The following is a 16,542-nucleotide window of genomic DNA, read 5'->3' as shown; positions in this document are numbered from 1 at the left end:
AATGTCTGTGTGGCAGTGAGGGGCCCAGAATCAAACACAGGATCTGAGCTGTGGCCTCCCCAGTGCCGAGTACTGCTGGTACTGTAGTATCCCCCAGTATCCTGCTGAGTCCTGGGAAGGATACACTACTCCTGATCCAGGCCGGGATGCTATTGGCCTCCTTGGCCACCTGGGCACAGTTGGCTCATGCTCAGCTGCTGTCACCAGCACCCCCAGGTCCTTTTCTTCAGAGCAGCTTTCCAGCCACTCTGCTCCAGCCTGTAGCAGGCATTGTTGTGACCCAAGTGCAGGATGGGGCACTGAACCTCATACAGTTGGCTTCAGACCATGGATCCAGCCTGTCCAGACCCCCCTGCAGAGCCATCCTGCCCTCCAGAAGGTCAACATTCCTCCCTAACTTGGTGTCACCTGTGACCTGACTCAGAGTGGCCTCGATCTCTTTGTCCTGATTACTGATGCAGACACCAAGCAGGACTGGCCCCAACAATGAGCCCTGGAGAACATCACTTGTGACTGGCAAGGATCAGCATAAATGTGATTTTCTGTCAGACTGCAAGTTCATTGAAGAGCACTCACAGTTCCGTTACTCAAATTATTCTTGGCAGAATTTAGGATCCAAGTACAAGAACAGCAAAAAAGCAGACTAAAGAACTTCCATCTACCGAGTCACCAACTTGTTTCCATAGCTGGTAAATTTTTAGAGAGATATAAATCAGGTCAGACCTGAGTTTATTAATCTGAACTCTATCTGTAACATGTTAAAACTGTCATTAACACAAAGCTGATAGAGAACCTGGGACATGGAAGTATCCTTGCTCTGGTCAATTCTTATTTTTAAGGTCATGAGTATAGAGAAGAAATAAATTTAACAATACTAATATGGACTTTTAAACTCTGGTGTTTTTTTAATTACAAATTTGTCCAAAAAGATGAGTATTTACAAAACATTCAGCTTTTCAATTCTGTTATCAAAACCTGCTGAGCCCAGTACAGATAAACCCTAAAGCAGAATACTATACAAATCCAAAATATAGTAAGATCAGTAAAATTGATGTGATTGATTTAATAAAAACTACACCATTTCCCAAACAGGAAAGATCAAATATGAACCAGCACAGCTTGAAGTGAATATGCAGACTTCCAATAGATTCATTGGAGACAGCCTCCAGGGTGTAATCCAACAGTCTGGTAACTGACACTACATCAAACTCACTGAGGTGTGTTTAATGAAATCTGTACACACAGAATTTACAAATATTTTCAAAGGTTCATTCTTAGTCTTTGGAAAGATGTCATCATTAACTCAATAAAATTGATGCAATCTCTCTGTCTAGGAGTGTTTCTGGATAAGGGTTTAAACAGCCTTCCCAAAAGACAAAAAGGATTTAAATTCTTCTGTTGGATGAAAAAATATAAATTTTTAATAAGGCAGAACCCAAATTTTAAAAGGCTGTTTTACACACAATGAGTGTCTTTTCATATCACAGGCAGAAAAAAGGAAAAATCCAGATGACTCAACCCAGGATAGGGAGCAGAATATGGTAAACTCTTCATAAATCCATGTATTTGCTTGCAGAGTATCTTTAGTCAGTGCTTTCAGAGAAAGGCAACATATCCCTTATCTAGTGTCTAGCATAAATAGCTAAGAAGACTGGCATGCACAGAGCTAGGCAGCTTCATGATGCAAAAAAATCAAAGCAGAAGTCTGTGTGTGATTCTCAGTCCTTCCATAAAGCATCCCAGATTTCAGATGAGATGCTGCTTCCCTTCAGTCAGTAAGAGCAGGGAGCCCTCACACCGAGGTCGGCCCAGCAGTTCATCTCACTGGGTCACTGGCAAGGCCACGTTGACGGGCACTTGGCTGGGCTGCTGTGCTGGGGACCCATTGCTGAGAGGCTGCTGGGAAACAGCTGCCTGCTCCATTTTGCTGATGTGCGTTATGAAGCGCAGCCGAAGTTTCAGAGCTGGTCTTAAGTTACAAATTATCTTCTCAACCTGTTTTAAAAAAAGAAAAAAACGCAGCATTCATTAAAAAACAGGCGCATTTTTACATGCCACTACTGTACACAAACATCACACTAGCACAACGAAAATAGGAAAGGTTACAGTAAATAGTGGTATTTACATAAATATTTAATTTAAAAAGCTAACTTTTGGACCTCTTTTGATAACCAATATTAAAAAAACCCTTCCTGCTGTAAGACTTGCGCACCAAAGCTTTGTAAAACAACACTTTTAAAAGTGCATACTGTTATAAGCTAGAGATAAATTGAGTGAATGATTTTTCACTGAACGTAAATGAAGTCTTCCTTTTGTCACATGTCAAGCTGCACTACTGAATAAGCAATTAAGTAAAACTTACAAGACACAGATTTAAATGAATAAAAGTTATGAAATATACAATAACTTTATTTCTAGCAATAGCTCTAATAATAGTATTTCAAGCACCGTGAAGCTGTATTTTAAATTTCAGACCATATAAATTAATCTTGCAATTTGTGATATCTAATCCACTCCATCTGAAGCTTTTCCCACACCAACTTCCTACTTTGTATACAGACACTAATCAACTGTTAGCAATTTGTTGTACTGCTACCTGTACTGCTACTGCTACAAAAAGATTAAATTATTATATGGGAAGAAAGATAACTAAAGTATCAATATCTACTGTTTACTTACTTGGTCTTTCACACTGTCACCTGTAAACATGTATTTCATATGATACAAGAAATCACAAATGGGATCCATGTAGTTCAGGTGGGAGCTGTACCGATCTGCATTCAGGAGCATTTCATAAAATGCCACTCCAATCTGTTTACACAGACACAAAGAGCAAGGCAAATAAAAATGGGTCCAATAACGCTTTATATTAACAATATAAGAAATATGTGCTGCTTTTTAAGTAGCTGTGATTCCTAACAATTTACTTTCTTACATGGAAGAATGGACAGGTCTAAGCCATCCCATTATGCTTCAGCAAATGATTCTGAAGTTAAGCTCTTCTTTCTAGCAGGGTCTCTGATATCTGACATTTTTCAGCTAATCTGCCTACTGGTGAGCTCCATCTCTTTTTTCCTCCCTTAACCTTATCCACACTGAAATGAATGTAAGAAACAGTTCATGTTCCTCCATCCTCATAATTCACCTCTTACATAGTCCCAGGAAGTAAGCCTGAAGTATATTTTGCAAGTAGTTTGAGAGCCAAAGAAAGCATCTATTGCTTGATATTTCTGGGGGTTTATTTCTTTTTTGTTTAAAAAGAAATGTACTAGGTGTTTTATCTAACAGGATTTCAGTTAACAGGGTAAGGTGAATACCAACTCAGCAACTCAAATCCTTGCAATTACTGTTTAATCTGTATAGAACTTAATTCTGAATATCTATTACGGATTTCTCTCCCATTCTGATTCATGAGTTAATTGCAAAAGTAAAAGAATCCACACAGTATACAGCAAACCATGAGTCAGACTTTACCTCTATCATGCACCGTGTCCTCTCCTGCTGGAACCGTTGCAGGAAAGGGCCAACAAGGTGGTAAACATAGAGCAACTGGAACTCTGTTTTCACAATGGGTATCAAAGCTTCTGTGAGGAACCTGCAGTATGTCAAGACATGTACTACATCAGCTGTTTGGTTATTTGGGGTTCTTTATTTCTTTCACCTGTACCAAATTGTAGCCAAAACATCACAGTCTCTCTCACAGATTTAGACCTTTATTTCAGGAAAAAAAACAGCGTGCGTCTGGAAATATGAGCTATTCAAAATAGGGCAGCTCTAGAATTAGGAACAGTATGTTACTGTTACAGTTGCAGATGCTTTAGGAACATTCTACAGTCCATGCTTTAAGAAAAAATTTAATTAACAAAAGCATAAAAGCTAATCTAGATTTAAAAAGGCTTATTAAAGGCAGTCACACTACATGACACCCCTAAAGCCTACAGACAACCAGAGTTATGTCAATGGAAGAGGGAGCTGGAAAAAACCTTATGATCTATCTGGCAAGTCTTAGAGCTCCCCTGTACATATTTATTCACTGGTATAAGTGCTATAGGTAGACCTTTGTTATCCACATTATGTGTGGAATTTAAAAGACAAATTGCATTATCAAATATCATTGCACCTACTTAGGAATGAGAGAAAGCTGTCCAATGCTGGAATGATGCCAGACTGCATGTGCCAAAGCCAAAGTGTAGCTACAACTCATCTCAGAGTAAGACTGGTGACATGCTGTGAAGTCAAACAGCTGGAATGGGTAACCAACCCACTCTGTCTCTGATGTCAAGCTGGGACTGTTGATGACATTCACAATGCAATCATGGAGAACAATCCAGTATGGTTCCTGGGGGAAAAAACCAAAACAACAGAACAAACCCAAAAATTCAGAATTGTTTATAAAAAGAACACCACCTAAGACACTGCTTCCTTAGTTTTTTCTGCTATTATGGCATTTCTAAAATGTGTATATATATAGATACATAAGCATATGTATATAGGAAACTGTTATAAATGTCACATGGTATTAAAATGGTAGTTGATAACCACGAAGATGAAAATTTAAGATGCATGGTACAGAAAGCATCTATGTTAGTGGGTATGGCCACACTCAAGGGTGTGGCATTATAAAGACATATGTCACAGATTTAATTATTTAATTGCCTGATATAAAGGTCTATAAAAGAAGCAAAGACAAAGCAAAAAGCCTTAGTGAAAGAGGTCTTAGAATTATCTAGTTTTCTGAGTGAAAGGACAAACAGACAAAAAAATCGAGATGGAAACAGGAAATAAAAAAGGTACAAAAGACAAAGAATATAGATGAAGAAATAAGGAGATGAAACAGGAAGAGTAAGTAGCATTATAAAAATAATAAGGATTAAATTCATGTTGGCTTCCCTCCAAGAAGAGGAACTATTTTTTGGGGAAGAGAGGTCACAAGCTGCGACACATATAAGCAACACATATGGCAAGATCAAAATTACTCAGGCAGTCTTTGTCAAGTACCAAGAGCCATGATATTCAGAAGATCAAAGTTTCTACTGATACACAAACTGCAGTACTGCAGACATTTCCTTTTGCAATTTGGGCCACATCTCATTTACATGGTTAAGAACTACAGGATGTGAAAGGGAAAGCAATAATTGAAAAATAACTGCATTAGAACCTTTATAAATCTTCCTATTACATAGCTCCAGTTCTCAATACCGTACATAAGGCATTTAACTAAATAGTTAAGCAAGAGTGATTTACTTCTTTTCATCCCAGCCTCAAAATATGATAGAAAAACAAAACACCTGATCAATTTTTCTATGCTAGAGGAGTAGATTTTTCTCAAACATGCATGTAGCCTTGTGAATAGCTTGCTGTGGAATCTACAGATGTTAGCTGTAGGTTTTTACAATGAATTCTAGAGAGATGATAAATGTTTCATGGAAGAGTAATTTATTTAAAAGTATAACATATTGACTCACTGGTAAGGCTGTGATAATCAGTCCAATTGCATTCATCCAAGCCGTGATGTTCTCTCTTGGCACCAGGGGCTGACTAGAGACAAAGAAAAATAAAACTAAAGCTTCAAAGTACTCAACTGCAAGTTGTGCTGCTCATGAATCTACAGACCAGATGTACTTACACTAAGAATGTTTGTCAATTTGAGAGAACTACAAGACACATACAGGTATTTACAGAGCCAAAAGATGGTATAAATGCTATTGGGATGTTGTGTGCAAAACTTTATGCAGGTGTGTTTTGCATTAGCAGCAGGTTTCCTTCAAAGGCTTCAAACTTCCTTCCTTAAGCTTTAGTGCCTAAGGGCTATTTGTCCCTTTATTGACTCCTTACCTTCATATGCCCCAAACAGAGCTAACAATAATATATTACTAAGCCAAATGAGGGTTTACCCAAGCAATTCCAGCTTGTCACTGCTCAGTGACATCAACTGAATGGCTACAAGAATATCAGGTCCTGCCTCTGACCACAGTTTTTTCAGTGGTTGCTCAAGAAGCAGCTACAGGTCAAATTCAATGCATCATGACAAAAGGTCAGCTTTGGCACACCATTCTTTCAAAGTACCTCTGATCTACATCAGCATCAGGAAGGTTCAGAGTCCTGCCAGTGATTCCTGTCCCTTTCTTTGCACTCAAAGATGCTGTAGTATCAACTGTACTCCTCTCAGCACAGCTCAAGGAATAACAGACTTTGTCCAGGCCTTCCTGCTGAGCCCAATGGATAAGACCTTTGCCTGCATGATGTCTTCCCTCTAACTTTTATGTGCACTGTGCCATGTCAACTGTTCCTGAAGCACACAATCCACTACAACACAGGAATCTAACACATGATTTTTGTGCTTGATCCCTGTCACCTTGTTTGTCATCCAAAAATACTTTATATATAAAATGTTACCTATATCCACTTTTTTTTTTAATAAGAAATTTAGTATCAGACTACCTTAGCAGTCTCTAATTATGTATGATATATTGCAGAAAACCATTTCAGAAAGTCAACATACCTCTTCAGCACAACATTCAGCAGAGCATTGCCCACCTCCTTCCCTGGAACAGCCAGAGCCATGAGCTCAACACAGGTAACGTGCAGAGCATGGGCAGCTGGGTTAGGAAATTCATTGAATCTCCAGTCACAGTTTGGAAATGGACCAGGGGATTTGCCTGCCATAGGTGGCAATGGTTAAGGAAAAAAAAGCTGCCCCAACACAGACAAGCATAAGAAGCATAGTCATTAAAAACAGATGCATATACCTCATACTAAACTGAACTGAAAATTACTGAAAACAAGTTGAACAATCACATTTCGTTAAAAAGACAGACATACAGAAATATGTATATAAGATGCTGATAATCATTGGAGGACTGCATGAATATATAGCTATAAATATATTACACACACAAAGCCATGCAAAGGATAAACTTTCCTGATTAAGAGGTGGAAAAAACACCAACCATCTCATTCACTGTGTGCTTCCAAGAGGAGAAAATATAAATAATAGCAATTTTCTATGCTCATAATCAGAAACCAATAATTTGCCTCTCTGCAAGATCTTCTAGCAGACTTCTAGGGAGACAGTTTATGCAAAAGGAGCATCAGCTTAGTCTCTGGAAATATTCCACTTTCCCAAACAAGACTGATTTATCTGAAATACATATAGAAAAGTTTTCCAGAGTTAACACTTGCATAAAAGCAGGGGTTTATATAATTTTAGCTTTCTTGGGAGACACCAAATAGACTTCTTTCAAGTTACACAATTAAGAAAGGGAAGTTCAGGAGAAGGAATGAAAGAATTTGTAACACCCTGAAGATTGGTCAACTCTTGTAAAGCTGCTCCAGAAAGAAGCCAAAGTCCAAGAAGATTCCTATTCTCTAATTTGCCAGCTATTTCCACACCTTAAATATGGCACAGCTCTCAATATTTTATTCTCAGTAATAGTAATAAATGTCACTAGAAAACAGTAATAGCAATCTCATTTTTGGAAAATTCTTTAAAACTCACACTTTGCAAAAAGCTTATTTTTTTGACAATCAAAATTCAATTCAGAAAGCATAAACATCAGTAACTGCATTTCTGAGTGATGCCTAAACAGCGAAATATTTATACAGCTGTACGGTACTTCACTTTCACCATCTTTTTAAGAGGCCTACTAGGGCAGCACATCCCTGTTTGGAATCTTGGAAGAAATGGAAATTCTTACTTTGATGAAATGAAGCTGTCAGACATTGTCACAGCTTACTTAAAGTAAACTTTTAGAAGGATATTGTCCACTAGTCTTCCAATAAGCTTGCAATAGTAAGCGTCATCAGGAACCCATGGGTTCTCTTCTCGAGGATTCATGGCACATTTCAGGTAAGTATCACTCAGACACCAGCCTGGTGGACGATTATCTTTGAGAGAGCCAATTATGGCATGAACAAGTTTTCTCTTGAGGTTTGTGCGCTCTCTCAAATGCCCCTCATAATAGTGAAGAGTGTTGTACAGGTAGGTCACTGGTCGGTCTGCCAAGGAGAAAGGGAAAACAATAAAAGCCAGAAATAACTTCCAGCATCACTATCTGTGGCAAGCAAAACTAAAATCAAGAGCTCTGCAAGACTAACTTGCATTTATTTTAAAACAGCACATATGGAATTGATTCACGTTCTTTATTACAACATACTCTACAAAACTACTTTTCTTTTGTCTTGTACATACTTTAGTGTTTGTGCAGAACAAAAAAAGTTGAACCAAGAGGGTCAGTATTACTAACAGTTCACAACTTAATGGTAACATTAATATAATTGTAAGTAAACTGATTAAATCATCTCTTCATATACAAGGTATTAGATAAGAAGAATCCAGGTACGAAGTCGTAGTAAAAAAAGACAATTGTAAATTGTCTGAGCATAACATAGCAATGACACCTATAAAAGATATTAAAGTGCATTTCTAAAAGTATTCAAGTATCAGGTCAAGTTATTTGAATCTTAAGTAAGGACAGAGAGAGGAGCTGCTTTTCAATTGTTTCAGTTTTGATAAGAGAAAGTTTGTTAGGACACAGGTCTAAGTATTTACTACTAGAAGGGAATGGAAGGGAAAGGTGTGAAGGAAGCATGAATTAGCAAGAGATACCTGAGTAAAAACAAGTTCACTGTTAGTAAGCTGAAATTCACTAAACAGGAAATGCATTTCTCTGTGTAAATGCACACAGGGCTCAGAGAACAGGAAAGGAATAAGACACTGCTGTGCTAATACACAAACGTTATGAATGAAAGAGGTGAAGAGGACATAGTGATCATAACAGGAATCTATCCGACTGTGTTCATGGATAACTTACCATGGAATTTGTATAAACCTCCCAGATGATCCAATAAAGTTTCTAGTGATTTGGACACTGGAAGCAATTCCAGAAATCGATGAATTACAATGTCAAACACTGGCAGAAAGCGCAGGCATACATTTCCAAAATAAATTGGCAAGTACTGGGGCTGGATCTGAACTGGGGGATTCACCTGCTCTGCCAAACCTTCAAAATACAGCTTTTCAGGGTATTTCTGGAAGAAAAGAAACACAACAAAATCAAAATCTCCTCCTTCATAAGTAATGGATTAAACATTCAGCATTTACATTGCTTTAAAAAGACACTTCAGAACCCTCTTTATCACATTTGAATTCAGTGAAGCTTACTGTAAACTTACTGAAGAAAACTGAACTCTGACTTAAATGGATTATTAAAACATCTTCAAAAAAAAATCCAGAACAAAGGGTCACCACCACTCAAAATGGGCATAAGAGAATATTAGGAATCCCAAAGCAAAGCTGAAAGCAGCCAGTGCTGAAGTGTCCTTTGTCATGAATTTGAAGAGAAAACCCAGGGGAAATAAGCACTACTGGAACTTTCTGCATCATTTGCTGAATTAGAAGACTAGAAATAGGATGAATGTAATAATTCCCTTGGAAAGAACTGTAGTGTACTCAAATAATAGATGGGCGCTGCTGAGGGCTGAACTTATGTTTTACCAGTGACTGAAATTTCTATATGCCAAGTTCGGTGTAGTGACTGTGCAGCCATGTCAGATCACTTCCCTGCTACCCTTACACTTTTAGTTAGGCACTGTCAAAACATTGTACAGCCAAGTTAGAGGGCTAATACAGACCAAACAGCTCCTGGATCAAACTAGATGGCATGTATTGAGCTACATGACAGTTTGTTTTATCTGTTCTATCTCACTGTTTATTTTTTGACAGAACAGCTCATTAGCACATCCTTTTCTAGTCAGCAGGAACCAGTATGTCTACAGGAGCATTAAAATCTCAGCAAGTCTCTTCCCTAACACATCAAGCTATCATGTTCTAGCCACAAAGAAGACGGAAGAAGTTTTAATAATTAGAAGAAAATGTAGGTTTAACATTTGGTTACAGTAATAAAACATCAGAAAATAATATATTGTCATTTTATGACTAATATTGGTACAGTCATAAAACATCAGAAAAAAACTTCTCCCTGTACCCAAAAACCGTTTTAAGTGAATTTCAGTATAAGCAAGATGATAAAATTGCTTGATTTAGATGAACAAGAATGAACATCCATCCAATTCTTAAGCTACTCCTGCATTATATTTTCAAAATCATTACATAAGTGATTTATTATTTTCACACTAGCCCAAATGAATTATAGCTTATTAGGCAAGTCCAAAAATTGATAACGCTGCCCTGTAGATCATGGCTGATATCAATTCCACAGAAATTATTACAATAAAAGAATATTATTAGTTGTGATACCTTGTGGTAACTCATATGCTTTGTATGCCAGTCATTCTGCAGCCAGTGTTCCGGAGAATTCTCCTTCACAAAATCACTCACTCTGTTTCTGAAATCATTAGGCTTCAGTAAGAGTAATTGGATTATGAAGTAACAAACTTGAGCTTCATTTCCTTCATGACTACGCATAGCCTTAAGTGAAACAGATTAAACAACATGAAATTACAGTTGACACTGTGGTCTGCTCTACAGCCCCAAAACATGGCAGCCAAATTTGCTACATCTGCACACAAATTCACACTGCATACATAGTCTTTTTTCAAGTGAAGCCATAAAAGAGAGGCAGGTTCAATCCCTATCTCATTTTCTGTTCCATGGGCAGAAGGTCTTACAAACTTCCCAGCACTTTCTGAAGGAATTCTAGCTTACTCTTACCTGTCAGCTGTCTTACTGAAAATAACTAATTAAGTGACAATGAAGTTAAGATTGCTTTTAACCTCTGGCCACTCTGACATGATTTGACTTCAGTCTGAAAACCAAACTACAATTCAAACAACCAGCTTTACATTAAGATGAGATTTAAAATTAAATATAGAGGACAATCACTTAATGCAAATGTAGTTCTCTCTAGGTGAGTACAGCTTTATTTTATAGGATAACATGAAAAGCAAGAGAATGCCATTCGTGTCTTACTATGATGAAAGAAAGCACACTCAAATGGGTATAAGATTTTCCATATGCCTGTGAATGAATTAATAGCATGTCATATCCTATCTACCTTTTAAGGCTGCAGGAATCACACAACCATAAACCATTTAGGGTAGGAAAGACCTTTAAGATCATTGAGTACAACCATTAATTCAGCAGTGCCACTAAACCATATCCTGAAGTGCTGCACCTACACATTTAAGTACCTCCAAGGACGGTGACTCAATCACATCCTTGGGCAGCCTGTCCCAACACTTTACAATTCTTTCAGTGGAGGTATTTTTCTTAATATCCAATCCAGCATAACTTGATGCTGTTTCCTCTCGTCCTATTGCCTGTCACTTCTTATGGGAGAAGAGGCAGACACCCACCTGGCTACACCCTCCTTTCAGACAGCTGTATGAGCAATAAGGTCTCCTCTGAGCCTCCTTTTCTTCAGGTTAAACACCCCCAGCTCCCTCAGCTGCTCCTCATAGGACTGGTGCTCCAGACCCTCCACCAGCTCTGCTGCCCTTCTCTGGACATGCTCAATGTCTGCCTTGTGGTGAGAGGCCCAGAACTGCCCAGCCTGTAGCACTGCACAGGCTGTGACTCAAGTGCAGGACCCAGCACCTGGACTTGCTGAACTTCAGATGACTGGCATCAGCCATTGATGCAGCCTGTCCACATCCCTCTGCAGAGCCCAAATAACTGCATGGCTCTGAGGTCAGAGACTCAAACCACCAGTCACAATATTTAATAATATCAGTTCAATGGTTGCCATTGAATAATCAAGAAATGTTTCTCTGAAGACTCAGAGAACTGTAAGAGTGTTGCTTAAAGAAGTAATCTACTATTTTCTTGATTATTAACCTTGCAAATAGTCATTATTTAAGACCAATCGTTTTTTAAAAGATCGCTACTAAAAATGAATCAGAAAGCAGACTGCACAAGCTGTCATCTTATCTTCTGAAGTGATACTTACCAAACAGAGTATCAACCTATCCAGTGTTACAATATTGTATTTCCACACCATGTCATTGAGAATCTCAATACATTTATTGAGCTGCTGTCCTCCTGCAGATGTAGAGAATTCATACACCAAAAAATCTGCAAATGTCCTGACATGCGCCACCAGAGCTCTGGCCCCAATTCTTTCTAACACTCTAGTAGGGAAGGAAAAAAAAGGCAACAAGAAATTGTTACAGTTCCTTACACATTCCTAACTGGTCTATTTATAGCTCTTATATGAATAAGCAGTTTTTAACACAATTGTCTTAAACAAAAAAAAAAGACAAAATTCCCTCCCTTTTATTAAATTACTGAAGTAAATGCCAAAGCAAAGCAAAAAATACCGAGAACTCCCAAGCTGAAATACTATTTAGGAGAAATGCTTCAAGTTCACCAATTTACTCTGTGGTATTCTGCTCAGAACCCATGCTTTATTTATATAATTGTACTTATACATCTCTGAGGACAACCTTCTGCAACTCAACTTTATTTTCCTATGCTATGCACTTTAATATAGTCATAGCATTATAAAATATTTCCTCACTGCACGCTAGAGTAACAGATGCTATCAGAAATACTGTTTCAGCAGACCCAGGAAGGACTGAAAAGAAATAAAACTCTTTTTCACAGCTAAAACTGATGCTATTTCTATCAGGAACAAAGTTAAAAAATCAGACAATTACCACTTCTGTAATGAATTTTCATCTTAATCCAACATTTGTTTTCTAAAGATATATTTGTCCTTTATTCATGTATAAATGTTAAGTAAACTAATGCTTTTTATTTTCTATTTACTCTTTCAAATTGCTTGAAGCACTGCTATTACAAGTAAATTGCTTAATTCAAACACCTCACATCCTTGTTTCTCACCAGGGAAAACATGCACTGCAGACCACTGCATGGTGGAAACAATCCTGACACTGCACAATTATTATGGCACACTGACTACTACCTAGCTCCACTCTCTTTTACCATGCTACGCATGCTCCAAATTGATTAAAAGAACAAGCTGGTAATTATTAATTATGTCCTCAGAACTGAGGATGCTACTGTAGTAACTTTGAAATAACATGTTTTTAAGCTCACCTGTAACCAATTTGATTAATGTGATCAGTGTCTAACAACATCTTCCACAGGAGACAAAGGAAAAGCGGGGATGAACCTTGAGCAGAGAAGTGTGTGATTATTTCATTCTCACTGGTCATCGACTTCCACTTCCGGTATTCTTCTTCCACATTCTTCTTCAGATTAAAACGGCTTTCCTGAGGCACGTTGTTCTGCTTGAAGAACACCTGAAAAAAAATAAGCTTTGCTGTGACTGAGAGCCTACAGTAAAACATTTGAACAGGACAATTTTGCCTGATTTAGCACTGTATGGGTTCCTACTCACCTGTACCATACAGCCTATCAGGGAGGGTTGTTATTTCACTGTGATACCTCAGTGACTGTTTTGTCACTAACAAAGCTACATGACAAACTGCCACAATAAAACTGGCTTTTCCAACTTCTTATTTAATTTTTTAGTTTTTAAACCATCTGATCTACCTTGCATCAGAAGTTTGATCAGTATTCCCCTTAGAATACTCTAGGGGAATATACTTAACACATTTCTAAAGAAATAGCAACATTATAATCATGCTGTATTCTTTAGGGACTTGAGATTAACGCAGTCTAGAGAGGGGAAGACTCACCAACCCACAAAAGGCACAGGATCTTGTTAAGAGAATAAATGCACAGTTATTTACAATTGTAAAGTCTTCAGGTTTAAACTATTACCTGCAGAGGAGCTGGAAAACAGCTTAATGTATGTGATGCCCAGTTATGAGGTGTGAAACTCATGATAGTTTGCAGTATGTCCTTGCACCAAGTTCCCTGAATTGAATCAGAGCCTGTGAAAAAGTCTAGAAAATGAATTTATGGTGTTAGAATTGCTCCTTTTGTCATCATATGCATCAAGGCTTGTCTAGTCCAACAGTCTCCTTTTTTTGTCCAACTTCTCCCAGCCCTTTAACTTTATTCGGCTATAGAGGACATTGGATATTATCTTTCTTATGCAATTAACAATAAGAAAATTATTTATAAGGTTTGAGCTAGAAATAAAGCAATCATGATTTTAACATTTTTTATTTAATTTCCTGTAATGTCAGTAAAACAAGCTTCTGCTGATTAACTGATTAGACTTCTAGAAAAAAATTCTGAGGAAGATAATGATGGTGAAATTGCCAGATGTCATTTTATACTGCTTCAAAAAGGATGCTCAGAAGTACCTGCCCCAATTAAGCTGTAGAAATGAAAGCCTTATTCCCCCAAACCTTGGGCTGATTTCATCAAAGGTTGAGAAATGGTTAAAAAATAAAAAAGAAATCAACATATAGAAGTTCTCTCCCTTTCAAATCACCTCCACCTCCAGTCTTTGTGAATCAGTTGCTCTAACTCTCCAGTGTGTCTGCAGACTAGAACCATAAAAAAGGAGAGACAAAGCATCTCCTTCAAATCTAACAAAAATCTGATCCATGTCACTGCACACTGTTAAAACTTCAAAAGACACAACGAAAGCTTCCTTTTGTCTCTTCCCCAAAAAAGAAACTCAACATTCAGACTACTTTTTCTTAAATGCAAGCTATAGAGGGGGTGGCTCCTGCATGATCAGCACAGTTGCTGTATTTCATGCTTATTTAAATAGCCTGTATCATTCCGAGCATTTAGATTTAAAATAATGAAACTCAAAATAAGACACAAAATAACCTCTAGACCCTAGTGTCACAGTGTACCTCTGAATAAACTTTTTAAGAAAATCTCATTGTCTCTTCAGCAATAGCTTTTTGCCTAAGAACAAGTAGTTAGAAATTAAAATTACACTTTTTTTTCAAAACCAGAAGTGCATGGGATATGTTTTATGATTAGGTCATTACCATGACACTCTTTTGAACTGTACTTTAGAGAAACGGTTTGACTACAGCTTTTACTGGGATGTACTGCTATTACCTGTCACATGTGTTGCCCTTGCCAGAGTTAAGATCAAAGCCCTGTTGAGTTCTTCTGATTCTGCTGAAAGAACTGTTTTGGGATCATTGAGGAAGCGTGTGAACTGCGGTTGGACTTCCGAGCTGCCCAACGCTGTGATTAGCCTTAGAGCAGTACTCTCAACACTAAAAGAAGGAAACAGTCCAGTTAGCAAGAAATACTTATGCTGATGCTTCCAGGATTCCAAAAATAGCTACTTTTTTCCTCCATTTACTACTTCAAATAATACAGAAATATTTTGTTTTAGAAATTATGTTCTTAACCTCTTGAAAAAGTTCACTTTTTCTACTGTTTAATACATTTATCAAAAATTTCAGCATCTTATTTTCAAATAAAGCATTCAAAAGTAGATTTAGCAAAAATTCCAAATGTTGAGACCCTGATAAAGAGCCTCAAGTATCTCCAATTTAGTGCCCCCTTATTATTTTTTGCACATCTTCATCTAAGGAATATAAATAAATATATGCAAAACCAAAATAAAACAGCATGAATAATACATAGGAAGCTTCAAAGCTAACTACCATCTTCAAGTATACAGCACTAAATTGTCCTTATTAAAGAAATTAGGAAGCTGAGGAAGTATAACTTTTGATTAAAAGCACTTTAATTTCCAGGGCTTTAGCTGGAAGCACTTTTCACACCAGGTAGTTTGAAGTCATTGGAAGAATTTTTATAACATTGTCTTTGAAATGCCAAAGCCATAGTTTAGTTTATTCTAGTTGCAATGCAGTGCTCATTACAATTGACGAACATCTGTATTTTACAGATGAAGTGACAGAACAAGACTGAGGTCAATAAAGACATCAAGGCCTTGAATTTAAGGAGAAACTTGTGTTAATGGTTTCTTTATGCTTGGTAAAGGATAAGCAATTAGGCAATTCCAATTAAGACTATGAAACTGAGAAGCCTGATCCAGTGGAAGGTGTCCCTGCCCACAACAAAAGAGTTGGAACTAGATCAACTTTAAGGTCCCTTCCAACCCAAACCATTCTATGAATCTATGAATTTACTGTATAATTAATTTTGTCTATATGAACTGGTAGCAACGAAGTTACTCTGTCTCACATACTCCCACAAGATTTATTGTACTCTAAGAGTCAATGCACACTATTTTCCCCAACTTTTTGACAACAAGCCCCAGATTCTACATAGAAACTGAATCTCATGCTCTTCAACTTTGTTAACAGTAAGGTAAACTCAAAGCTTTTGCCTAGAATTACCTGCATAACCTCTCTAGACCTTCTCTAACCAGCTTTGTCACCTTTCTTGTATTCAAATTACCCACTGTTTTAGGCTACACACACCATAGGAGGGACTCCACTCAGGTTCACGTAGAGTCACCACTGCTTTGCAGAAACTCTTTCAGATGCAGAGTGAACCAGATTAATCCTCTGACCTGACTGAAAGTCAAACTTACATAAAAATTAAGTGAAACCAACTTAACTCTTGTAATGGAATTAATCTTCCTCTCCAGAGGGAAGTAAACACAGTCTCACTGGCAGACAAGCCAAGCACTGATTACAAGTAGCAGGCATTGCCCTTTATCTACCATGCAAGAAGCACTTCTTGGATATGACAGTTCT

General features: G+C 37.6%; 1 protein-coding gene across 2 annotated transcripts in view; it reads right to left on the bottom strand.

Annotated features, from left to right (window-relative positions):
• Nucleotides 1-882: 882 nt before the first annotated feature.
• MED23 (mediator complex subunit 23) overlaps nt 883-16,542 on the bottom strand; it is a 37,425-nt gene continuing 21,765 nt past the window's right edge. For both annotated transcript variants that reach the window (XM_058019457.1, XM_058019458.1), the window contains 13 exons: nt 14,921-15,084; nt 13,712-13,836; nt 13,022-13,227; nt 11,910-12,090; nt 10,259-10,429; nt 8,814-9,030; nt 7,762-7,998; nt 6,503-6,668; nt 5,466-5,538; nt 4,125-4,339; nt 3,475-3,595; nt 2,680-2,811; nt 883-1,995 (listed from right to left, as the gene is read on the bottom strand). In XM_058019457.1, coding sequence (XP_057875440.1) covers nt 1,822-1,995; nt 2,680-2,811; nt 3,475-3,595; nt 4,125-4,339; nt 5,466-5,538; nt 6,503-6,668; nt 7,762-7,998; nt 8,814-9,030; nt 10,259-10,429; nt 11,910-12,090; nt 13,022-13,227; nt 13,712-13,836; nt 14,921-15,084 — 2,182 coding nt within the window. In that variant the 3' untranslated portion in view covers nt 883-1,821. The remainder of the gene's footprint in view (nt 1,996-2,679; nt 2,812-3,474; nt 3,596-4,124; nt 4,340-5,465; nt 5,539-6,502; nt 6,669-7,761; nt 7,999-8,813; nt 9,031-10,258; nt 10,430-11,909; nt 12,091-13,021; nt 13,228-13,711; nt 13,837-14,920; nt 15,085-16,542) is intronic.

The sequence above is a fragment of the Melospiza georgiana genome, chromosome 3 (assembly GCF_028018845.1).
Source record: "Melospiza georgiana isolate bMelGeo1 chromosome 3, bMelGeo1.pri, whole genome shotgun sequence".
In the NCBI taxonomy this organism is placed as follows: Eukaryota; Metazoa; Chordata; class Aves; order Passeriformes; family Passerellidae; genus Melospiza; species Melospiza georgiana.
This window is presented reverse-complemented; position numbering and strand designations above follow the sequence as displayed.